Here is a 27215-nt window from a genome sequence, read left to right on the forward strand (position 1 = left end):
TGCTCCCGCTTAAACCTGGTCCGGGGGCTTCATCGTATCGATAGAGCTAACCCTTAAAAAGTTTCTGGACCCGAGGAGAGAAAGGATCCAAGTATTCTGGGTCACAAAAAAGAGGGATCATGGCGTGATCTTGAAAGTAGTTAGTGAGCGGCAGGCGAAGCAGCTGCTGGAGGCGGACGTTTTGAAGAAGAACGGGCTGAAGGCTCAGTTGCTGGCCTAGCGGAGGCTTTAGATATTGGTATATGATATCCCAAGGGTGACAGGGGTAGAGGAGCCCGAAATGATCAGGGCCGTGCACGGTCAAAATCCTATTTTGGATATGGCCGTCGTGGACTTTCTTACGGAAACCAGGGTGGTTTGGGGAAGAAGGAAGCCCCAAAACGTCATTAGTTTTTAGAGACCTCTCCTAACATCCGGCAGGTCTTGGCGGTCGGTGGACGTCTGTTTTTCGGGTGGACCTCATGTAGGGTTGTCGACTGTAGAGAAGTCGCCCGATGCTTTAAGTGTCAGGGTTTTGGTCACACCTCTCTCCGCTGGAGAGCGCAGTCGTAGATGTGTAATCACTGTGCTCTTTTGGAGCATAGGGCAGCCAATTGCCCTGCCAAGTATGCGCCTGCCAAGTACCTTGGTGAAAGGCAGCGATGCTGAACACCGGGTCGGGGGTAGGCAGTGTAGGGCGTATGAGATTGCTCGGGCAAGAGCTGTAAAGAATACAGCTTATGGCGAAGCCTGAATTGGGGGAAGTCTTTGAGGCCGGATTCCACCATGTTGAATGCTTGCGCCTGGAGCAGTTAAACCTGCATCATTCCCGGGCGGCCACCAGTGAAGCCATGAGGTTCCTTGAGGAGTAAAACCTCGAAGTCCTCTTGGTTCAGGAGCCATACGCGGTCGGGGATAGGGTGGTCGGTTTCCACGGGGTGAATATTATTCATTCTCGTGCGGGACGGCCGCTCTCCGCGGTCGTGGTTGGCTCAGATTCGTTGGATGTCTTCTGGATGCCCCATTAGTCTGATGAGCAATTCACCGTCGTGCAAATCACAAGGGGTACGCTCGATGTCGTACTAGTGTCGGGAAACTTCCAGCTTGAATGGAGAATCGATGATTTGCTGGCGACGTTGGGCAAGACTCTGTACGGTCTCCCGGGCACCAGAGTGCTGGTTGCTCTGGACGCTAATACCAAGCCTCCCGCTTGGGGTTCACCACTCACTGGCCCCAGAGGCGCTGGTCTCGAACAAAACGTTGAAGCGAGGAACCTCTACTTGATTAACGACGCAGAACAACCGCAACGAGACAGTTCTCTTGCGAACTGGAGAAAAGTTACATTGACGTAACTTTGGTGACGGGAGACCTACTACGAAGTACAAGTAGTTGTCTGGCCCGAGGCCAGTGTGAGCAATCATAGGCGTATGACCTATGAAGTCGTTTACGGAGGCGGTCTAAGAGCTCTAGATTCGGATCGCAATAACCTAAGGGGCCTGGATCAGGACAGGCTGCGACGCGAGTGCGCAGCTGCCTTGCAGGGGTTGTAATGGCGCACGGAGCACAGGGAGGAGGTGGAATTGATGGCTGAACAATTCAGCCGGGCCATCAAGACTGGCTGTTATAGGGTCCTATGGCAGCCTCGGCCATCGGACTTAGTTGGTGGCCAGTCCACTGATCAGAGAGTGCTTGGAGCCGTCATGACCGTTGCTTCCGGAGAGCCGTCTGTTAAACGCAGGGCAAGAGCACTGAAGATGCCATACTAAAGGTGATGGATGTAGCTTCCTCTAGTCCATGTAAATATGTGTTAGGGCTTTTTCTGGACATATTCGGGGCATTTAACAACTAATGGTGGCCCTCTGCCCTGTTTCAGATGCAGAAGCGTAAGTGTACACGAAATGAACTAGAAGTGCTCTCAAGTTATTTCAGCCATCGGACCGTTTCCCTGAGTGATGGCGTTCTCGGAGGTTCGTAATACCTTAACTAAAGGATACCCTCAGGCAGTGTTCTGAGTCCCCTTCTTTGGATCATAGAATACGATTCGATGTAGCGTTTAAGGTTGCCATGTGATTGTCGTGTCATCGCTTATGCTGACGACGCGCTGCTATTCATTGAAGGGGATTCGCGTAACGAGGTAGAATTCCGAGCTGCTCGTGCTTGTGAGACACTCCGACTGTGGAGTCTCCAACATAAGACGATTTTCAGCCCAGAAAACCACCATGATGTTGCTTAAGGGCCGACTGGCTGCTTCTCGACGAATCCGGGATCGGATGGCTGATCTCCCCATTCGGTCGTTCCGACTCAAAAACACCTGGGTGTTATCCTTGATGAGAATTTTTGGTTCAAGGAACATCTACAGCATGTAGCAAAAAAGGCCGTTGCTGCATTTTATGGAATTCGTAGAGTCATTCATCCCGATTGGGGGTTGAATTATCGTATCATGCGTATCCTTTACAAAGGTGTCAGCAAAGCTGTTATGCTGTATGCTGCGCCTGTCTGGGCTCACCGCATGGCTTTTAGGTATTTTCCGGACATTGTGCTGCGGGCCCAGCGACTCCTCTTGGCTGGCTGTTATAGGCAGTCACAGAACAGTCTCGCGGGAGGCAGTCTGTATTATAGTCGGAGTCAAACCAATAGATATCTTGGCTAATGAGCGAAGGAACGCTACATTTCCAAGGTAAATGATCTATTGACGTCAGAACGAAAGCAGGAGATTGAAGACCGGGGCCTTGCGTCTTGGCAGGTAAGGTGGGATGAATCCCCACAGGTCGCTACACGCGTGGTATATTTTCTATAGTGTCTAATTTAGGTGCGATTAGATGGGTCTCCCCCAATCGGTATATCACACAGTTTCTCTCCGGGCATGGTGCCTTTCGGGCGAGTTTGGCTAGGTTTCGTTTGGTGGATTCGAGTCAATGTCCGGATTGCGGGACTGATGATATAGTGGACCACATCCTCTACGTCTGTCCCCGATACGTTGAACGTTCACGAGCTGTTAGGGAACTTGAGAGAATACATTCCTTACTGGATCTCCGTACCAACATGATGATCCGCGAGGAATGGTCTATAATGGCTGGTTTTCTTCGCGCCCTTTCGATGTGTAGGTCTGCAGAGGGAGTTTGATTGAGGTTATCGGTCGTGGTAGGATCCCGGGTAGCTAGGGTTCCGGCTTAGGTATTGGATTTGTTGGAGGTAGGCGCATTGGCATCGTGCCACGGTTATATTGGTATTGTTTGTGGTTCGATTTGGGGCTCCCGCTGGTGGGGGTGGCTGCACTGCCGGGTTATGGTAGCCCGTGCGACCGCGGGCGTGGCTTCCCTCCGCCGGTGACGGTCCTGATCGTGACTTGGTAATGCCATGCGAGACACCATGATGGGACCGGGTGGTGGTGCGGGGTTTGTCCCCGGCTCCTGCGCGGACCGAAATGAGGTTGCGTTCCCCTTGTTAGGGGACCTAAACTGGTCGATTTATTTGGGTGTAGGTCTGAATTTCTACGTTGCGTAAAACACAATTTTGACCGGTATGAGTGTAGCACTGATTTAACTTTTAACTCGTTCGTTTTCTGAAGCATTCACAGTCACGAACGGTGTTGTCAAATATATACTAGTCGTGGGGTTCGCGCTTCTGCGGTTTCGGTTAGTTAGTTTGAGAGAATTATGTTAGGCTGAATGTGAAGATGTCCGTTTGAGGCCTACGTGAAGGCGAAATTTGATATGTATTTACCGATGCAAATTTCGGCTGAGGCATTTACATCGGTGGCATCCTGACCGAGGTCTGGCTGATGTCTGTGAGATGTAATCAGTTAGAGGGTCTAAAGACGACCTCCGGTAAAGCCCCTCAGGGCTCGGAACGGAGGGGGTGGTGTGGCGACCGGTAACGTCACAAGGCGGGTGTCTTCCCCCTACGGGGTTGAGATGTTAAACGCAGGCGAAAACCCGGGAAGAAGTGGTGGTTCTCTGAACTTAGCGTGATGTGCAAGAGATAGGTCCACTAGGAGAGGATACCAGCGTCGCCCCCTAACGGTGATTATCGTTGATGACATGCGCGCTGAGGGTCTGCAGATATACCGGCGCGCTCGGTATGAGTATGTTCATGTCATCAAGGAAGCCAAACTCAAGTTATTGAGAGACTACATGCGCGAGTTGCAGCGCAACCCCTGGCAGTTCGCAAAATCATGTTACCGGCCAAAGCCATTGCACGTGCTGTCCAGTATTCGATGCGGGTTTGGTGGTCGTGACCACACTTTAACATCTGTGGCGACTTACCAAGCGTTCTTGGATACTCTGTTTCCAGATGTTCCGGAGGGTGAAGCAGAAGTCGGCGTCGGGGCGGGTGATATACCATTCCCTGGCATGCGGGCTGTGGATCCCATAGATATAGACCGAGTGGTTTCTCAAATGGCACTGAAACAGGTACCGGGGATTGACCAACTTGACCCGGATATATTTTACCATCTCGAGATGCCTAAGCTGAGGCTGCTTCCCGACTTTTTGGAAAGTGGGTTTGGTGACGGTGCTCTTAAAATCAGGTAAGGATCCGAGAGAGGTCTGCAGTTATCAGCCCATCAGTCTCTTGCCGGTAATCGGCAAGTTGCTTGAAAGGCTGGTTGTGGAACGACTCTGGAAAATCATTGAGGTGAACTGTTTTCTAAATCGAGGCCAGTATGGCTTCACGAAAGGGGTTGGCACTGAAGATTGCATCTTAAATGCTCTTGCCGAGGTGGAAAGCGCCGACTGTAAATATGTTTCGGCAATTTTTATAGGCATAGAGGCAGCATTTTCTTCATTGTGTTGGAGTTCTGTCCTCTATGAGTTGGAACACCTTAATGTTCCCGTAGCCCTGCAGGCCATGGTACGTGACTAGTTATCTAACTGCACGGCTCTGTTTAAGGATGCGCACCTAGTTGTGGTAAAATCCGTTACCAGGGGAAGCCCGCAGGGTTCCGTTCTCGGTCTCCTGCTGTGGAACCTGGTATTCGACGGATTTCTGGGATTGAAATTTCCAGAAGGAGTCACGACCCAGGTTTCGCCGATGACTGTCTCCTTTTAGTTCGTGGTAATTCACGACCACAGCTAGAATACTGAGCGTAGGTGGTCTTGTCAACCGCAGAGGGCTGGGTGGACATTCAAAATTTTAAAATTTCTGTGCCCAAGACGAAGTTTATGCTTCTCAAGGGTGCAGACAAATTATCGTACAGTTGTAACCACCATATTAAATATAAAGGCTGTATAATCAGCCGAGTTAGAGTTCATAAGTACCTAGGTGTTTTGTTTGATGAAAAGTTGCTGTTTAATACCATATTAGGCAAGTAGCGGTGAACGCCGTCTCAGTGATGCACAAACTTAGGAGAATTGCTCGTAAAGACTATGGATTGTCGGGCCATCAAATGTAAATGCTGGTAAATGTAGGTGTCTTCGAAAGCATGACCTCTTACGCGGCGCCCGTTTGGGCGTATAGATTGGATATGAATAAAGCACTTCTTCAAAATTTAAGAAGTGCCCAGCACACAGCCTTAATTGTATGCATTGGTATTTTTAAAACAACCTCCTACGAGGCTACCACCATATTGGGAAAGGCTCTTTCAATCGATTTAGTGGTGAAAGTTCGAGATTGCGAAGAGGCCGGGAGGCCGAGGTATTTGGTATGCGGTTTGAAGCCAGGCCAGTACCGGAGCGGAGCGGTGATCACAATGCACCAGATCTAAATTTTGTTCAGTGCCAATCTCCCACCTGCGGAAGAGGCTGCAGAGCCTCGCGATGGAAGCATGGCAGCTGGAATTGGAGACCACAACTAAGGGAAGATTCTTGCATAAGTTTACAGTATCTGGGGGTATGGTATGCCTCAAGCTCGTTTTTAAGGGCAACAGGTGCCCAGGTTGCCCTTGCTAACTTGAACCAATATCTGTTTCAGTTCTGCCTGGCAGCTGATGAGCTGTGCGTCTGCGGGGAGGTCCAATCAAATGAACTCCTGATATTTGACTGCTCTGCTCTTGGGGAGGTCAGAGACCAGGCCACCCTGGAACTTAGAGGTTAAGGGGAAAATTGGCCACTCACAAGTGGTGAATCAATATGCTGAGAGCCACATTGTCAGACCATGTGGGAGTTCCTAGATGCGGTTGCTTTGTTCAACCGGCATCCGTAGTTTACTTAATGGAAATACTCTTACCGCATTCCCGTGGGAAGCTAACCCTGAGTATGGCTGACCACCAGCCAATTATAATGGTTCCAAGTGCTATAAAATGGTGGACAGGTACTTACTGGCATTCAGCAACCTAGGCATGGCAGCAAATTGCTGCCTACTAGACAAAATAAATTTTATTATGGATATCATATATATTTCTAGTAGTTGATGGAGTGCACCTACCCATTTTAGCAAATATATGACAAGTGAGCGGTTGAGACACGTAACCCGGTGGTGTATGGCACCACGCTTGGTCCGCTCACACTGTTAGGTAAGTTCTAGAAGCAATGTTAGGATACTGGTCGCTAAACTGTTTGAGGCTCAGTTGCCATTTGTGACACAGACATTCAGTCTTATGCTTCAGGGTGATTGAATGGGGTGGTGGCGAAGAAATGCCAAGCAAATCATTGGTTTGGACTCCCCTAAAAAATTTCATGTAGTGAGCAGGAAATAATTTTTTTCTTTTTTGAGCAGAAATAGAACAATTTTCACTAACAGAAATGCTTTTCAACTTATCATCAATATTATTTTGTGTTTAAAAAAACATTGCAACAGCATTATCTGCAATCAGAATAAAGTAAAGCTGTTAAGATCAAAGTTCAGTCATGGCTCATTTTCTAGCAATTAATCCCAATTTAATTAAACAAGTAATTCATGAAAGTAATCAGTGTCTTCTGGTAATTTATGTTAAAAACACTTTTATTTTTATGACTATGATAATAATTATTTGAAATGTGATGTATTCTGTTTCAACTGTACTAGTTAGTAACTGTTATTGCTAATTACTCAAGTGGTTATTACATAGTTCATGATTTTTTTTTGTTTTATGTTTTTTTTTTTTCATATACTGGTAAATAAATATGTATTTGTTAGATAAGGCAACAGAAAAAGATTGTAACCTAATATTATAACATTGACATTACATTATAATAATGATGATAAATAAAGAAGAAATATAAAGTATACTTATTTCTTAATAATAAATTATGAATTGTCAGTAACAATGACTAATAAATAATTGGGTTTTTTCAAAATTAGGATGGACCCATTGTCAAAGAGAAGCAGCAAGACCCAGAAAAAGTTACTTTCCCTCTACAGAGGATTTTTGAACTTGATCCAAATGTAATCCCTAAAGAACCTTCATTTTTAGAAGCCACCCACAGTGACACTCATGATGATCAGTAAGTTTATTTAATTTATTTGTTTAATGATAGTGTGTTCAAAGATTGTTATTATTTCCTCTAAGAAGATAATCAATGATTTACTAATCCAATCCAATATACTCATATTTTTATTGCCTGAATGCAACATCTCAATCCTAAGTACTCTAATATAAGAAATTTTAATACTCAAATTAGATATCTTTTTTCCTGTATATCTTAATGAAATTTAATGTGTGTCAAAAGTGTAAAACATGTTAACAGAAAAAATTTACTGAAAAATATAAAAATACAAACAAATAACAGCTAATATCCATGTTTTGAAGTTTTACTTTAAGTTTTAGTTTAGGTTTTTCTTTATCCAGATCTTCATAATGAGGCACTTAAACTACATCATTTTTGTTTTTTATTTACATTTTTAGATCAAATTATTTACGTGTATTCATCTAAATTATTACACATGAATTTTTTTTATTAATTTAAAATTACAATCGCTAATTATTACAGTATTATTTGTGAAATCAAGTTCGCAAAATTGTTAGAAGTTGCTATTTCACAGATTCCTTTACAATTAATGAATTTGCTGTTTTAATATTAATATTTATCATGGGTAATGTCATAAGCTACATCATAAATAAACACCATTTTGGAATCCATCTGTATTCTGATAAATAGATTAAATCAAAGAAAAGGAGACTAGATGTCTGCCCGAACACTACAACTATAAAGTTTTCTTTATAATGCCTTTGAACTGAGCTTATAAACTCAGTTCTATATTTTTAAATAGATGCAGTCTGAAACCAGATGATATATGACTCCAAAGATAGAGTTCCTTTTCTATCGAACCTCTTTGTATTTCAGGAATACATGCTTAGCAGTTTAATTAGATTTTTGGAGTAAGGTTTCTCCATGGAATCAGAAATTTTAAAATTCTTCCTATTCAGTTAAGAAGTTTAACAACTTTCTTAAGATTGCTTCATCAGTCCCAGTACAAGGTCTTTACTAGGTTACTTGATGAGAACTAATAAATCTTTGATAAAAGTTCAGTTTTCCTATGTTTCTTTATTTCTTTGGAAACTTGGCTTTATGATTGTTCTGGCTATTTATAATAACTCCATAGATAGGTTTTTGTATCAATATGGGAGTTTTGCTCTTTTCTTAACAAGAAAATAAGCCTCTCAATTTTATCTCCTGAGTGTCCATGTACCCAGCAATTGTTTACATTATAGAGAAGTGAGAGATCCAGCAATAATCACATCAAAAGAAAACTGAGTGTCTTCAAGTGAAAATAATTAAAATACTTGATAAGAGTGCACTTTACATAAATATTTTATTAACAAATATATGATAAATTAGTTAAAAATTATATGAAAAAAATTAATTGAGCTAATTATCTCAAGTGATGCCTAGGTGTCTGAAATAGTGTGTTTATCCATACATTGAAACACAAGCAGGCATGCATTAGTACTGCAAATATCTCAGTCTGAAAGACAGCAGTATATCTTCTGATACTGGAATTTATACTAATGTTGAACAACCTACAATATATTATATCATTATTAATATCTGAGTAAAATAGTAGAAGGCTTCTTGCACAAATTCTCACAATTTTCTCGTTAACTGGAGTTGTGACTTTTAAGAAAGTTAAAAATGAAATATTCTATATCACATGGGTAGATTTCATTTATAGATTAAGGTTATTCAATTGAGTTACTGTAATTTATGTGGAGTTATTATCATCATTAATATCATCCTTTTTCCACAGCCTGGAGAGAATATTCTATAGGCTAATATTCTTGCCTCAGCTAAAATGCAAATGTAAGTACAGTTAGACATAAGAACTTCAAAAGTGACTGTTGGTGTACTTTTAAAAGCTTTAAAGATAATAAAACACTTTTGTATGTCTGCTAATCTCTCTCTGGCTACCACTTGTTCTGCCATTAAATAACTATTTCATAAATTAGATGACTTATTGTTTACTGTATGAGATGACTATTGACTTGTAAAACTATAGACTTATCAGAGACTTAAGACTCCAAGATTTATCAACAGAATATTATGCACCAAAAACAGTCATTTCACCTTGAGAATACACTTTTCTAGATGAAAATTCCAGGTCGGCCTTCTATATATAGTAACTCCTAGATACTCTTCTGTATCAGACTTAATTCTTGGTGGTATTATGAAAACCACTAGCTTTCCTTTTCAGAGTGTAGGGTAATAAGATAATCTCAATTTGTGGATGTCCTTCCTAACTGACTGAAAATGAATTCCAAAAATTTCTTTATGGCTTCCGGTGCTGTATTAGCGACTATACATTTAATCAAAACAACAGATCTTTTGCATAAATTCATATACTAGTCCAATCTGTTTAGAAAACAAGTCATATACATAACATTTCTACATTAGTCTCCATACTACTCCCATTTCCACTGTTCTCCTCTGCTGAAATTTATACTACGGTACAATCTGATTAGTTTCACCAACCCCACCCTTTTAAAGAGTAAACACCACCCTTCAACATCTTAACACCAGACACTTGAGCTGATTTTGATTTCGAGCTACAATTGTGATTTTTTTTATAAGATTTAGGAATCCGTTTCAATAATGTTAATGACCCATATTCCTTCATATTAAATCATATAATTACTTGCTGTTAAAAATATCAAATAGTTTTAATTGAGTTGTTATTCCATTACTTACATTCATAAGTTGTAATTCTGGTTTTACTATAAACTCCCAGTTTTAGTTTACAACATCTATTTATTATTTATTTATATACAAAGAAAAGTGGTGAAGTCATTTTATTCATGAAGTATAAGTAAAAGTTGTACAGAAGGTAATAAAGAATTGATATTCATTTGATTTCAGATTTATAATAAAGGAAAGGGAATCAAACTATACATCAGCTCAGCGTAGTCAGATAGTCTGGCAGATTCTATTAAGAACAAAATATGACAATGATACAAAAGTATGTATAACAAAATCAGTTAAGTAGTTGTAAATTTTATCTCAAAATAATTATTATTTATAATTTTGATAATCAGGCCTTTAAAAATTATAATAAAATTATATGTATATAGGTTGGTACAGAGGGTTAGTAGTTGCTTATTAGACAAAAGGTTGTTAGCTCAAGAGCAGGGCAGACCAATTACATTTTAATGCTATTCAGCCACCAATGTTGTCTCCTGTTTATCACTACAGTATGTTATTAGATTCTAATTAATAACATGTTCTGGTCATATTTCTACATGTAGATGAAAATTAAAAAATTGAGGTGGAAAAAATATGTATATATGACGTAATAAATTAAAAATGTGTACAAAAATTCTGAGACTAAAGTAGCTTGATGCTTCTATCAACACAACATTAACAAGATGACAAAGTAATTAGATCATATAACAAAATACTTTCTCGAAGAAGTAATTACAAAGAAAAGCATGAATCTGCAGCATCAAATTTATTTATTTTGGTACACTTTTACCCTCATTTAAGGGTGTATACATATTTCACAATATTAGTTTGCTTAACCTTTTGTTTGATCCTTATAATTCGTTAATGGATAAATCAAATAATTTAATGTTGTTGAATTTTGAACTTAATGGAATTTTTTTTTAGAGATGTTTGGAGTCTGATATGTTCAGATGTATTTATAATTAATTTGTTGCTATTGTTTTTTACTGAAAGTATGTAATGGTTCTATCTAAACCTCTGAAATTACACGCCAAACCAAATTTACAAGTAAAACATTTTGAATAGCTTTTTTCATTTTTATTTCGGCCACACTTGTAACCATCTTCACTTTTCAGTTATTGAAAATATTTCATTTACAAAAGTGGTTTGGTGTGTCTTTTCAAAAGTTTATAGTTTTAAATAATTTTCATCATTATCTGTCAGGCAAAACAGCAAAACTCTTCTACACTATACCCGGATTTCATTGATGACCTGCATGCAGTAAAATCTTTTATTGATTGTTAAAAATTTTTGTGGTTTTCAAACCTTCTTAATAATATTTCATTGCACATAATTTTTTGTTTATTTAATACTCAATTATTGTTGAGTTCAATTTTAATTTATACTTGTTGAACAATTATTTACAATTCCATTGTTTAAAGTAAAGGAAATATTTATTGTTGCCAATAAATTTATAAGAAGAATATACTGATGATTTTTGCCGAGACATTCTTCGTTTTCATAAAAATATAATTTTTAATTTTTCATGTGATTGATAACAGTAATGATTGTTTTCTTGAGTATCACTTTTGTGTGTGGACAACTCAAATCACTCTGAATTACCAACAGATGACATGATTAGTCTTAAGCTTTCACACTTGGCTCTGTTTACTACATACAATAAAGGTCATCAAAAAACGTAATTTTTTTAGCATTTCAATAGTGCTGCAATATTTTTAATTAATCTCAAGACAGAAAAAAGCTCTAAAAGATTTTTTACCATGTATTTTGTTCCCAAACATACTATTTTAATATCTATTTTTCTTTCTGATCTGCTGCAAAATCAAATATTGAACTGTAGTTTTCTCTATTAATGGATTATCAGGAAAAAATATCTGTATATTTTTTCTCCTAATAAAACTAGTATAACAAATTTATTTAGATCTGATTAATTCATATGGTATTTATTCTGTATGTGGTAGTCTCTTCATGATTTTTTTTCTTCATTAGAGGAGGGGAAATCTCTGACAAATACAACCTGCCTGTACAGATTGTAATGCTGGATTGCACCAACTAAAATCCCTCCCGCTCTCACAACATGATGCCAGACCTGTAAATATTGGCATAATTCAGCATCCTGAGTGTACTTTGGCTCTCTGGCCAGATGTAACATCACGATACATCCTCTAGGGGTCCTCCAGGTATCTTTAGCAGCACCTACAGTATCTCAACAAGCAGAAGCACCTACTGACTAGCTCTGCAAGCCTGTCCTATCCCTGTACTTCCTCTTTTGTCTTCCTTTTGGTTAGTGTCACTACTTTCTTCACTGCCCACCAATTCTTCTTTCTTTCCAGCATTTCAGGAACAATGTTATCAACAGATATTCCACCCATCTGTAAGCAGCCCTTTCTGAACTACATCCAACAGTCACAATTAAAAATCATGTGCTCTGCCATATCATACTGCCCATAGTAAATGGGTGCATCCAACAAGTGCTTCCCCTTGTTAGATAGGAGTTAAACACTTCCATTATCTTAAAAACTGGATCATTTCAAAATTCAACTCTCCTATTTCCTTCTAAGCTAAGGGCTTATGTTAAGTAATAACTGGTAAGTCCACCTGCATGTCACTGCATCCCCTACTGCTTTTGCCATCTTTCCATCAGGCGTACATCTGTATCAGCTGATTGGGTTCCCTTTCAACTGTCATAGCTTCAATGTCATAAGCTCAGTTGGAGAGATGCCTGCCATAAAAAATGAAACCACTTTTGCAGCAACTGTTCTGTTGCAGCTGGCTACCCTCAAGGCAGTCTGATGTTACACCTTCTTCGTTATTATTAATGCCTTTTTGAAATTTAAGGCCCTCTTCCATATTGACAATCTATAAAATAATGTGAACCATGCCATACTCATCAACATCTTTCTCTTTGACAAACATGGACCACCAACATTTGCTACTAGCCAACTTAAAACTGCAACCATCTCCTTGTTCTTTCTGTTACTTTAGTAATATGGCATTAAAAGCTGCATCTCCTATCAAGCCAGATACCCAGGTATTTAACCTCTTTAAAGGACAATGACCTGGGCCTTCTCTTCCATCATCTCTAGGCCATTCCGTCCAAGCCATCCATCCATTCACCAGCTGTATAGAGGAGTTCCTTGGACCATGACATCCTCCTCACGCCTTCCAACTACAACTAAGGCAAGGTCATCACAGTAGGCTGCATCCCTTCTGGCAGAGTAAGCATAAGCAGATTGTCATAGACTATGTTCCACAACTTAGGTCCTATGATGATCATAGGAATTTCTACGTCATCGTCGGTTGAAGAGCCCACAATCCATCTATCACTAACGTATGCCTGGGTTATCCTATAGAGGTACAGGCTAATGTCTTGACTGGCTAGTTCATGGAAGATAACCTCCCACAGTAGGCTACTGAACATGTTCTTCATATGCAAGAATACTACCATGGGAATCCTTTGCCGACCCTTGAACCAACAGCAACTTCATCAACTATCCGGATAATGTTTGTTACTGTATTCACAGAAGATCACCCAGTCCTGATGCCACATTGGTTTTCATTTAAATCTTCCCAGTTAGCTACCTCCTTGCTTAATTGAGTCACTGTCAGTCTCTCAAACAAAACAGTTGCTATCAGTCTCAAATTCAGCAGGCATATGATGACACCAGTTCATCTGTACGTCCTACTCTCTTGAGCATTACCAGGTGGGCGCTTTTCCTTCTCATGGGAATATGCTCATACTCTAACATGAAATAAATGAATCTAGCATTTCCCAGGGATCAACCTCAACAACTGCCTTAATTACTTCTGCGAGTAGCTTGTCAGGACCAGGATTCTTCTTACCTTTCATCCTAATGCATGCTCTTAATAATTCCTCCAAAGTAAATAGGGGAATATCTTCCACCACTATCTCACCCCTACAGCATTGTCCTCCATCTGTGAATAGGAGAGAGTTGTCCAACAGAAAGCACAGGAAAGTTGTTGTCAAACTTCTTGGTGACAATCCTGAATCCACTGCTCCAAACATCTCATTCAGTATTTCACCTAGCTCCTTCCACCTCCATTTCTTTGCCTCCCAGACAATCCTGGCAGCCTTAAGCTGGTCCTTCAACCTGCGCTTGGCTTCTTCATCCCCCTGATGGTTTACCCTTTGAAGGCACCTCCTAGCCCTTAGGCAAGCTGTTCTGCATTTGGCAACTTCCTGGTTCCACCAATACATTCTCTCATGAGAGAGAGAGTGAATTAACACTTCCTTTGGGAAGGCTTTCTTTGTCATTTCTGTCAGGTCTTCAGGAAACACATGCATCAGCTGCCTCACAACTTATCTCCACAAACTTCACCAATAGCATCAAGTAATTCTGGGCTGAAGGTGAAAGTGCTAAAGAACTTCTTATATTCAGAAACACAATTGCACTGTGGTCGCTTAGTGTCTCCTCCTTTTTGAGAACCCTCCAACCTTTCACCTTATCGGTTTAAAGATGACTACATGATCTAGACAGATCCCTCATGATCTAGTGCAGATTAATTACTTAAAGAGCCCTGCAATGAATAAAAATTAAATTAAGATTAATATATGTTCTTCTGACTGAGTCTCCACACAAACATTTTAAAAATATAGTATATTTATAAGAAGGTTTAATAAAGATACAAAAACCTTACAAACACATAAAAGTGTGTGTGTGTGTGTGCGCGCACCCACACATGCACGCACACATTATCCATATGATTATATTTATGTAAGCATCTCCCTACTAGTTGATGATTCCACAAAACCTGGAACATAAAACCTGGAAATTGAAGGATGTAAATTATTATAAAATTCTGATGGCCAAAGCCACATTTAATAAACTGGATCCCAAAGATCACTGAAGTTAAATAATATTGGTCACTGTGTGTTAATGGCATTTAGCAGTCACTAATGACTTCACCATTTAATACCACAGTTCATATTCTAAGGGTTAATTCATTCAGTATCAATTTGCACCAGCATCCATTGTTTATGAGTTATATTTTTGGGTTGCCAAACCCAGATATGATATTAATTAAATTACATACAACTAATGGGAAACCAGAAATAGTGGAGAAGAAGAGGCAAATAATTAAAAATAATGAGCTCAGATTTTTTCTTGGTATGTGTATGTATATTTTGATATGCAGGCAAAATTTTTAATTTATTTACAGTAAATCATTAATACTGATCATTTATATTCTAAGATTAACAATGATCATTAAATCTTTCTGAATTTTAGGAAATAATGATGTTTAAAATATAATGTTTCAGTAAATTTGTTTAATTTCTTTAGTAGTATTTAATAAATCCTCATGTTTTAACAATTAGAAAATAAAATACCAATTAGAAAAAATTATTATGGTAAATCAGTTTTAAAGATAATGAGATATTTTACTTTGGATTTATAACTCTGTATCAGTATGAATCTATATCTATATGTAAAAATATAATTTTAAGTAATGAATGATCCCATCTTATAAGGAAGTTATATTAACCTTTAAATAATGTAAAAGAATATAAAATTGATAATGCATTCAAAAACTCATACAAGAAACTTTAATTTGATCAAATGTTTGTTAAGTCTTTTTCTATGCTTGGTTAATACATTTGCTCACAAAAATAACAAGAAAAGTTAAAAACTGCTTTAAACAGAGCTTCACACTTGTGTTCATTATTCTAGTTATAATTGAAATTATATAATAATTTTATTCAAAAAATAATAAAAAATCCTGTATGCAAATTTCTTGCAAAATATATTTCTTTGCAAATATATTCCAACACACATTTAAAAAAAAAAATTACATAATGAATATTTTTTATTTAAAGTCAGGAATGTATCTTTTAGGTTGGCATAAGAAGATTATTAAATAGTGGAACATACATTTGTGCATTTCCATTACATGAAGGCAATTATAATAAAGATAACAAAAATGAAGTTTATGACCGACGGGTAAGTTACCCATCACATATTCATGTACTTAATTCTTTAACAAATTTTCAAATGAAAACCATTTGTATATAAGTATTTATTTTCATAAAACAAATCATAAAAATGTCAACTAGTCAACTACTGTGCCAAAAATTAACAGAACCAATGAACTGCTATGCAGCACATGTATGGTACCATTAGTTCAGTCATGGTACTGTTTTAACAGCTACATTTTTAGGAATGTACAGAAAATAATTTGAAATTAAAGTTTTTGTAATATCATACTAAACAAATTGTATAATAAACATTTTTTTTATAAACTTACTTGAAAATGTTTTATTGTATGATTTGATTTGGTGTGTTGTTGGAAAATTGAAATCTCTTATTAATATCACTGTCGACAAACAGACAAGACATAGTAAATAGAGATAGTAAGTCTATTTTTACAGCAAATTCACAAAAATAAGCAATAAGTTCATAGACATAAATTTTATTGAGAGATAGATATTTTATTATCACTTAAAACTTTCTGAAATTTCACATGCAAATGTGCCAGTTCTCTTTCTAAAGGAGTATAGCTTTAGGAAAAATAAATATTCTGAAAAATGCAGTTACTACAAGGGCTACTGGAAATTAACTTTCATCAGTATTGCGCGGAATGGAGGTAGTGATTCTATATGTTTACAGTTGAATAGCCCAGTTAAGTGTGGTTCTAGTAGTGTTATTGGAAATTTTGCTTATTTGTTTGTTCCTGTAAAACTCTTGATTGAAATGGCTGCTGTCATAGAAAATCCTGCTGACTGTGAAGTGCGTGCTGTCATCAGTTCCTTCATGCAAAAACTTGTCAGCTGCTGAAATTCATTATGAACTTTCTGCAATTTATGGATGGAATATCATGAGTGATAGTGCACTAAGACAATGGTGCTGTATAATCAGATAAGGTCAAACAAATGTTCACGACAATGAAAGAAGTGGTTGATCCTCATTGTTACAGATGAACTTGTTGCAAGTGTAAATGTGAAAATATGAGAAAATCATTAATTCATTATAACAGAATAATCCAAAGTTTTCCTCACATATCGTGAACAGTACTGTATAAAATCATAACCAATTAGTTAGGCTTTCACAAATTTTGTCCTCACTGGGTACCTAAGCTTCTTTCTGATGAACACACAAAAAAGGGGATGGGGTCAACAGTATGCTTCCTTCACAGTTACCATAACAGGAAGGATGAATTCCTTGACTAAATCTTAACAGGCAGTGAGACATGGGTTAAATTTATTAATATGGAAACAAAAGCTCAATCAATGTAGTGGGGACACATCAGTTCTCCTCAAAAACTCTTAAAGATCCACCCAACACTTTTCCAAAAAAAAGCTGATGGCATCGGTTTTTTGGGACTGTAAATGTTTGATCTTGGTAGATTTTATGGAAAGAGGCATGACAATTAATGCTAAAACTTACTGTAAGACATTGAAGAAATTGAGAAGGGCCATATAAAATAAACAATGAGGCACACTGAGTTCAGGCATCATTTTTTTTTGTGACAAACTTGTTCGCATTTTCCAGTAAACACTCAACGCCAAATCGACAATTTCAAATGGGAGTTGTTTAACCATCCTCTATACAGCCCTGATTTGCCTCCCTGTGATTATCACCTTTCCCTGAAAATAAAGAGGTGGTTAGCAATGCAGCATTTTGAAAATGACGAGGAGTTGAAAAACGGCATTACTATCTGGCTTAATTCACAGGCGGCACAGTTTTATGATGAAGGTGTTCAAAAACTTGTTTACAACTAATTAAAGTTGGAATCTGAGTTAGTTTAAGTTAGAGGAGGGTACTTTTAGCCACCTGATATATACATATATATATATATATATATATATATATATATATATATATATAAACTCCAAACATACCAAGACAGACTCAGACACTATACAGACTTGAAAAACACCAAGAAAGAATGCAGATGGATCAGAGAAATAAGAGAGGATCTGAAGGAAATTGACCTTAAACCAGAAAACACCACAGATAAGATAAAATTAAACAAGAAAAAAAAAAAAAAAAAACACTCGTTTCACACTCACAACTCAAACATAATCAACACTAGAGAAGGCACAAAAATCGGAATGTATTTAAAAATACTGGGAGGACCACAGAACCCAAACAGTCCCATCAAAGAGACTGGGATAATGGACTGTTTAAAGTGATCCTATGCGGTCATAAAAGACAATTTGTGCGCGCGTGCGTGTTTGTTTGTGTGAGAGCGCGGACGCGCGGATGTATACTACTTTTTTTGTTAATAAAAAATATGTCTGATTAAAATATACATTTTTTATTGTCATTTTCAAGAAAATGTCAAGATTATTTTCACTTCATTAAACCAATATAATTTCTGATTTTCAATACAAAAACACTGACTTTGAGTAGTTCAAATTTTTCCACCTGCTTGAAGAAGTATGAATTTAATTAAATTAGCTTACCAACCTTAAATCAACAGTGCTATCTACAAGACAATAAGAGTATGAAATGAGTTGAGATTTTTAATTCGTTAATTGAATAGTTTTGAACAGATCTGCAAATTAAACTGCCTTATATTCCATCATCAACAAAGATAAGTTTAATTAGTAGAAAGTAAGTTGATTAATTCAGAGCTCTTTTGAGCTCTAAAATCTTAAAGTTTTACTGCTGAACAATTCTGACTCAACTCGCACAAAAATGTAATCATAACAGTTTTTTGCCTTTTTATTCCAGCTTTTGTACCAGGAATGGGCACGACCTGGCAGATGGTACAAGAAACAACCATTATGGCTAGTAAGAAGATATTTTGGTGATAAGATAGCTTTATATTTTGCATGGTTGGGCTTCTACACTGAGATGTTAATACCACCATCAATAGTTGGTCTTCTCTGTTTCCTCTATGGTCTTTTTTCAATGAATTCAAAAGATAACTTGCCAAGGTATTTATAATGTACTATCAGACCCAGTAATGCTTTACTATTGCTAGATTTGAGTATATGTATAGATTTGAACACAATTGAAAGTTTGATAAAACAGTAACAAAATGAACATTACAGAACTTCACAAAATTTAACCTTTCCCTTTTACCCTTTCTATTTTTCCCCATTTCCCCCGTTCCTTTTCCCCTTTTCATTTTTACCATGTTCCCTTTCCCATTTCCATTTTTCCTTTTCTCCCTTCTCTTTCCCATCTTTCTTTCCCTTATTTTCCCTTTTCACTTCCTCTTTTCCCCTCCCCCTTTCTTTTTTCTCCTTTCCCTTTTCCTGTTTTTCCTTTTTCCCATTTTCCCTTTTATCTTTTTTGATTTTTCCCTTTCTCCCTTTTCTCTGCGTGTAAATCGGTCCAGTAGTTTTTTAGTCTATAGCAGACACACATAATGGAAACACTGAAATGGAATCGTAAAATATTTAGTATAGCGTATATTGCTTTTATGTCCAACAGATAGCGCTGTTTTTAAAAAAAAAGCATGTTTTTACCTGTCACAGGTGTGACATCTTAGGTATATAATAGTAGGTATATAAAAACACATGTGTATTCGAATGCAACATTGAGTCAAAATTTCAAAGTGATCAATCAGTAAAGAACTTTTGGAGATCTAAGATTTTGAACAAACAAACATTTACATTTTTATTCATATAGATACTTGTATACAGAACTAAATTTTTATCATAAATCATATTTAAAAGCAAAATGAAGCTCAAAAATTCTAATTATTAAATATACATTTAATTGTATAAAAAATACATTTTTTTGAGAAGTTTCCAATCAACAGATTCTAAAAATAATAAATAAAGAATTCTTATATATACTTTAAAAGCACAAATTACTATTCTGGTTTAGTACCAACTTTTTTTGTGAAACAGAGCAACAGTTGAGTTCAGTACCTGCAATTCCATGAAAAAACTGTTACTGAACAGTTTAAATGTAAAATATGTTTTGTATATATATATATATATATATATATACATTTATATTTAATAGATCAATAAGTACAGAATAATTGAAATAGAATGACTTACCTTATTTCATTACACAAACAGAAGCCGCTTTCACAAACTTGATTCGCATCATCAGCTGCATACAATTATATATATTACCAAAAACAATCATAAACTTGCAATCCATGATAACATACCACTTATTTGCTTATAATTTTATGCTAAAAATATTTTTAAACCAATTAAATTTGATTAAAAATCTTTAAATTAAATTTAACTTATGCTTTAAAATCTTATATAAAAAATGTTTAAAACTTCAGTTTAAATCTTTTTTTTTTTTAATTATAATCAAAACAAAAGATAAAAAACATAAAAGATTGTTTAGAGAGATAGAGAGAGAGAGAGAGAGAGTAAAAGTGACAGTGAGAATGTGTGAAATAATGATTTATAAAACACTGATCTTTTACCATTCATATATACAAGTTCATAATTAATTAATTCAGTTGTAACATACACTTTTATTTAAAATATAATTTACATGTAAATCAATATTTCACCATGGTTTTCTTTGATCAGTCCAGGCAAATGCTGGGGCAGTTCCTTTTTTATCTATGGAAAAGCACAGTCTCCATTCCTGATGTGAACTATGCATTCTTATATACCAGTCATTAGAATACTTCTTTATTTAATCAATAGTAATCAATTATTTAAATGACTCTGGCCTACTTCTGCCTTTCAGTGAAACTTTATGTATTTAAGAATAAAATATTGATGAATATTGCACTGATGCAATACTGCTTACTGCTTAATGCACTGATGAGAATAAAATTGATTCATGGTTAACATTTTAAATAAATAATTAAATGTTTAATTCTGATCAGTGTATAACAATACATTTTATACATCATGTCAGGAAAAATGATAACTATGTTACTCTATGAATGAAAAATAGAAACTGCCCCAATATTTGCCTGAATAGATCAAGAGAAGGTCCTCTCAATCCTGTTTAGTATTATCACTGTTAAAATCTTTGATGCCTGGGAAACCAAGGTAAGTAAATGAAACTCATCAGGTAGGTAAATGAAACTCATCACATCCTGTTGCGTTTGTTTTCTTTGGAATAGGAACTAATACACATTTCTGGAAATTTGCTGACATCTCCTCATGTCTCATATACTACATTAATGATATTATATAGTAAAATTTTTCAACTACTCTCCTGATTCTCTGATGAAGTTTTATAGATGTTAATCAAATCTAGAGGCTTTTCCATGAATGACTGAAACTGCTCTATTGAATTCACTTTTAAGATGTGTTCTCCCTTTAATGCTTCCTCTACTTCATTTTCTTCCTGCAGACTATACTGTTTCAGTTCTTCCTCTTTATACAAATAGCTAATGTATTCTTTCTATCTCTTCAAGACTTTTTTTAGAATTCTTTGCGTTTAATGAAAATTCTTCTGCCTTACCTTTGGAAAAAAAAGACTTTAATTATTTTGTGTGCTTCATCAGCTTTTCCAGCGTTCAGCAATCTCTCGACCTCTCTTTGTACTTGTTTTTCAAATATATCTATTTTGCAGCTTTGCATGCTCTATTACTTTTATTCCTGATCAGTTTGTACTGCCTTGACTCCTCCTATGTTTACTGGTTCTTATATCTTCTCCTTTCCTCAATCAAGTCCACAATCTCTTCAGTTATTCATTCCTTCCTAGGAGAGCAGTCTTATTTCTGTAATAGCTCATCTGCTGCTTTCTTTATTTTCTGTTTTATCATCTTTCATCTGGTACTTATGTTTAGTTCTACAGCATTCTTTGGTATGTTATTTGTTGAATCCTTATATTTTTCTTTAACCTTTTTGTCATATTTTAACTTTTTTATCTGCCACTTTTTGTTTGTTTTTTAATGCAAAAGATCAAGACAACATTTAATTAATACTATATTGTGATTATTGTCTAGATCTGCTCCAGGCTAGCGTTTACTATCATGAACTTAATTTTTGAATCATTGTTTGACTAGTATGAAATTTGTTTAGAAACTACCAATGTTGCCTGCATTTTCCATGTATATTTTCTTCATCTGTGGTGATTGAACCTTGTATTTGTTGTTATCAATTCATGTTTAGTACAAAATTTAATTTATCACTCTCTCCTATTATTCCTCATTCCTAAGCTGTATTTTCCTAACACTTCATCCTCTGTTCCATCTTTTCCAACCACAGCATTCCAATCCCCCTTTATAATAGATTTACATTTCCATTCATCCACTTTAAAAGCTCTTCTATGCTGTTATAACCCTTTCTATTTCCTCATCCATATGCCTAGACATCTGCGTATAAACCTGGACTAATATTGTATGAAGTCATTTTGATTGTTGTACTGTTAACTTTCTCTAACACCAGTCTTTCATTATACTGCATATTTTCCTTTAGATTGAGTCCTAGCTTTTTATTTAATATTATTCCCACTCCTTGGCCATTCCACTTTAGAAAACTTTCACTTTAGAAATTTCTGGCTCCAGGGGGAAGAGAGTGTCTTAAATTTCACCTGCTCGTGCACTCTTGAGGCTGATGGCACTTTGTGAAAGAGATCTCCTTTTTCTGTGAGATCTGAGTCCCTCAATTTATTAGCCATTTGTATGTACTAGTCTGTAGCCAATACAACCATTGCCCCTCTCTACTATTAGAAGGTGAAAGTCAGGTTTCCCCTTCTTTAAATCTAGTACAATAATGACATTTCCTGAATTCACTGGTACTTTTAGGGAGGCCAAATTAATTACTTAAAATATAAACACATTAAATAATGTTAAGGAAAATACATGAAGATACTAAAGAACTACAAAATAAATCACAATTCAAAAGGCATTAATGAAAATTATTTGAGCAGATATATATGTACACATTGAACAGAGATGTAGAAAAGTCAGAATTTTTAACAATTTTTAATAGTATTATTTAAAACTTCATCTACAGAGTAATATTGTTTCTGTAAAATAAAATCTTTTAATTGTATTTTAAACAAATCTATGGGAAAATTTTTTTAAATGGTTTAGTAATTTATTAAAAATGGGAACAGAAACATAACGCTTTTTTTGTAAACCAAAGTATTGTGTCAAGTTTCATGAAAACACTTCTGTTTCTAGTTCAACAGGGCAGATATTGTTATTTTTTAAGAACAAGTTGTATTTTTTTTTTATAGTTTCAATTTTAACAAAATATTACAGGCATTTTAAAAATGTTGCCTCAAGCCTAGAGAGAATCTTTATAAAATAATTAACTGTAAAAAGGGGTAAATCATGTAAACATGGTTCAATTTATAAAATACAAATGATATTGTCGACAGAAGTTTCTAAAATTAAAACACATTTTTATTTAATCAATAAAACGGATCAGTATCTTTTACAATTTCTGATAATATAATTTTTTGTTTCTTACTAATTACTAAATGGACACATTAAATGATCATAGAGAAATATTACATAATGCATGTTTGTTGAAATTATAAATATTTTACATCCAGTTTTCAGAATTGCATAAATTATGTACTTTTTTGTCTTTTAACAGCAAGGAAATATGCGATATGAATATAGCAGGTAACATTACTCTTTGTCCACTCTGTGATAAAGTGTGTACATACCAAAAACTTGGCGAATCATGTGTGTTTGCTAAGATAACTTATCTCTTTGATAATCCTGCAACTGTTTTCTTCGCAATATTCATGTCTTTCTGGGGTAAGTGTATCTTATATCTGTCCATTTATAAATTTAAATATAGAGCTAAACAGCTTAAGTTTAATGCATGAATGTACTGTTACATCAACTCCAATATGGTGTATTATCACACACACACACACATACACACACACACACACTTTTTTTAAATAAAAGTAAGTTATTTTAACATCTTTTCATCTTTAAACAAGGGCAGGGTATCAATTGAGCTACACATTTTGTTCAGTTTGGCATACCTGTTTTCTCTTTCATTCCAAAACTGGTTTTTCTTACTTACAGTTTTATAACAATTTGTGTAATGGGAATTAGTCACTGAATTATATGTAGTTTGATTCAGTAACTAGTTATAAGCCCAAAGCTTCTTATCATGATGAAGGGGCTTCTTCCCTGTGGTCTCTTGGCTTATCACTTTAGATTAAAACGAACAAGTTCAAAGAAAATGTTGGAAGATTAGTTCTCAAATACTCTTTTTTCACTAGCAGTTTTCCTAGATCAGTATACAGTGATGAGAGGCTAGGCAGAAAGACAAAACATGGAATCAGATACAAGTAAGTAGAAGTAATGTCAATTCAGAGTAAAAGATTGTGCACATTTAAGAAAAAATAAAAACAATGAACGAGTAGTTAATTGTCTTACACAAGAAGTTACATTAAATTTCATAAAATATTCCTCTAAACCACAACATGCAATCATTGGTAAGTTTAATGATGAAAATTTAAGTTTAATTCTTCTATTATTATCTAATGTTATTGTTGTTTTTTCAGCGACAATGTTTTTGGAATTGTGGAAAAGGAAACAAGCTGTTATTGCTTGGGAGTGGGATTTACAAAATGTTGAGGAGGATGAAGAACCTCGACCAGAATTTGAAGCTTCCGTGAAAACTTACCGTACAAATCCAGTTACCCAAGAAAAAGAACCTTATGTTCCAACATGGAATAAGGCTCTTCGTATGTTTGCTACAGGATCTATGGTCTTCTTCATGGTATATTATATGCAGTTTTTATTATTTCTCTACTTTAGTGCAGTGTTGCAGAGTATGCGATGCCGACATTAACTATAAAAACCAGTGCATTTAAAGGGGTTTAAGGCTCCTTAAGCAGATCATAAAAAAGTGTTCTCTGAAAGACTGCCAAAATGTTGAAAATAAAAAGGAAAATGATCAATGAAAAAATTGATACAGTGTAAACAGAATGGGAATGTAATTAAAGAAATATTCTGTCACACTGAACCCAAAATTGTATTACAATTATAAACTTCATGAAACAGTGATGTAGGTTGACCAAGTAGAAAACTATTAACTGTATCTGAAAGCTAAAAAGTAGATTTCTATTTGAGAAATCAAGTTTTCACTGAAACTCAAGTTGAATATCAAGTTGAAAACTGAAATAACTAAACCTGAAAAACTAGAACAATTTTTTATCTTTGGCTGACAATGAAAAATTGAAGGAACAGGTTTTTTACCCCTCCATGAAGAAAGAAAAAATTTTAGTTGAGTATAATTAAAATTCTATAATAAATCACTCTGAAATTAGCACCTTTTTCAGTGGAGTTTCCGCTGTCATTAAAGCCACCTGTCTAAAAAAATGATGAAATCCCTTTGTTACGTATTCAAAAAATATTTTTTAAATGTATTGTGTTTGATGATAAATATGTTGTTTTGTGAAATTTAGTGCATTTTTTAATTTTGAACTGTCCAAGGATGTTGAGCTTAAGCTTAACACAAAAACTCTTCAGAACTTTCTCTTACTCATCCTGAAATATCTAGCAAGTTATTTTTACCATTTTTTTTTACTACCTTTTCCTCAATTACACATTTTCATCAATTCTGGCCCAATTGTTTATCTGGTTGATTCAATAAATTAACCCAAAAAATAAAAAAATAAACTTTGAGTTGATACAATTTATAATATCAATAACTCAATAAAATTGAGTTATTGATATATTGATTACCAAATATGTTTAGACCTTTACCAAAATGGTAATGTTTCCATATCTCATCTGGAGGGTCTGGTTTCAAACCCTGATCAAGCATGACATTTTTCACATACTTAAAATCTCCATACTTCATTCCCACCAGGTTAGGTTGACATCAGAAATGACATCCATAAATCCCACACACCTAAAACTGGGAAAAATAGCCATAAAAAGACAAAATACATAAATATAGCAAAACATTTCATAACTGGAATAATGGAGATGGTAAATGTTCTGGATATTAAAAAAAGGGAATTTTTCACTTAATAATTATTGAAATTAACCGCTCATGAAAACTTTGTTGTTTTTCTAGAAATCAAAAAAGTGTAAAAATTATAAAGCCCAGTAGATCTATTAAATTGTGTATTTTTTATACAATAAAGTATGTTTTGTTTGCATTACAGAAGTTTTCATGCTTACTAGAACATAAAAGAAGATTTTTTCCCCACTGGGTTGGTCTAGTGGTGAATGCGTCATCCCAAATCAGCTGATTTGGAAGTCGAGAGTTCCAGCATTCAAGTGCTAGTAAAGTCAGTTATTTTTACATGGATTTGAATACTAGATCGTGGATACCAGTGTTCTTTGGTGGTTGGGTTTCAATTAACCACACATATCAGGAATGGTTAAACTGAGACTGTACAAGATTACACTCATACATACCATCCTCATTCATCCTCTGAAGTATTATCTGAATGGTAATTACTGGAGGCTAAACAGGAAAAAGAAAGAACATAAAAGAAAATTAAAATATTTAAAAAATTCAACTTATTATTCTTTCCATTTTTTGGTTTTAGTGGTTACAAGAAATCCAGATATAAAAGTTTCTAAGATGTGAAAGGTTTTACTATATGTTAATGGTTTAGTAACAAAAAGGATAAACTTAGAACAATATTTTCTATTCTTTTCACAGATATTTATAGTACTGAGTGCTGTCCTAGGGACTATAATTTATCGAATATCTGTAGTTACTGTTATATATGAAGGAGGGAATGTATTTGTTAAACGCCATGCAAAGATATTCACATCTATAACTGCAGCTCTGATAAACTTGGTTATTATAATGATACTTACAAAGGTATGTATATAAATAAAACAAGCACACTGGTGTGTGTATACACACACCAGTTAGTTATATTATGAGTAAATCTGGATCTTCTAATCCTCTCCAATAGCCCAATACTAACAAAACCATTAAATAAAATCAGATAATTTCAGTTTGTTCAAAAAGGACTTCACAACTTTAAAAGCAAATATAAATTTATTGAGATAACTTCCAATTCGGTTGAGGTCTCATTTCAATAGATGTTTACATGTTTATTGTTTGAAATAGATGATTTCATAGAATCGCATCAATTTTGTCACCTAAAATTCACTTTGGTTCGATATGACTTCCATTTGTAGTGTGACATACATCCCACCTGAAGTCGATTTCATTCCAAACTAGCCAGCAAATTGGGCATTATCTGTGCAGCTGCGGTATTAATTCAAAGTCTTAACTCAAAAAGATCAGAAGGCAAAGGTGGTTCATAAACCAGATCTTTAATGAAACCAATTAGGTGGCAATGCAATTTGACTTTCACAACCAATCCACCAATCTGGGAA

The 27215-nt window shown here is 35.6% G+C and overlaps 1 protein-coding gene across 1 annotated transcript in view; it reads left to right on the plus strand.

Annotated features, from left to right (window-relative positions):
* Positions 1–27215, plus strand: part of LOC142322621 (anoctamin-4-like) — a 101980-nt gene that overhangs the window by 37621 nt on the left and 37144 nt on the right. The window contains exons 8-14 of the mRNA XM_075361697.1: positions 7198–7340; positions 10191–10290; positions 15869–15973; positions 18710–18915; positions 23473–23639; positions 24404–24621; positions 26524–26688. Coding sequence (XP_075217812.1) covers positions 7198–7340; positions 10191–10290; positions 15869–15973; positions 18710–18915; positions 23473–23639; positions 24404–24621; positions 26524–26688 — 1104 coding nt within the window. The remainder of the gene's footprint in view (positions 1–7197; positions 7341–10190; positions 10291–15868; positions 15974–18709; positions 18916–23472; positions 23640–24403; positions 24622–26523; positions 26689–27215) is intronic.

Source organism: Lycorma delicatula, chromosome 4, assembly GCF_047948215.1.
Source record: "Lycorma delicatula isolate Av1 chromosome 4, ASM4794821v1, whole genome shotgun sequence".
Taxonomy (NCBI): domain Eukaryota; kingdom Metazoa; phylum Arthropoda; class Insecta; order Hemiptera; family Fulgoridae; genus Lycorma; species Lycorma delicatula.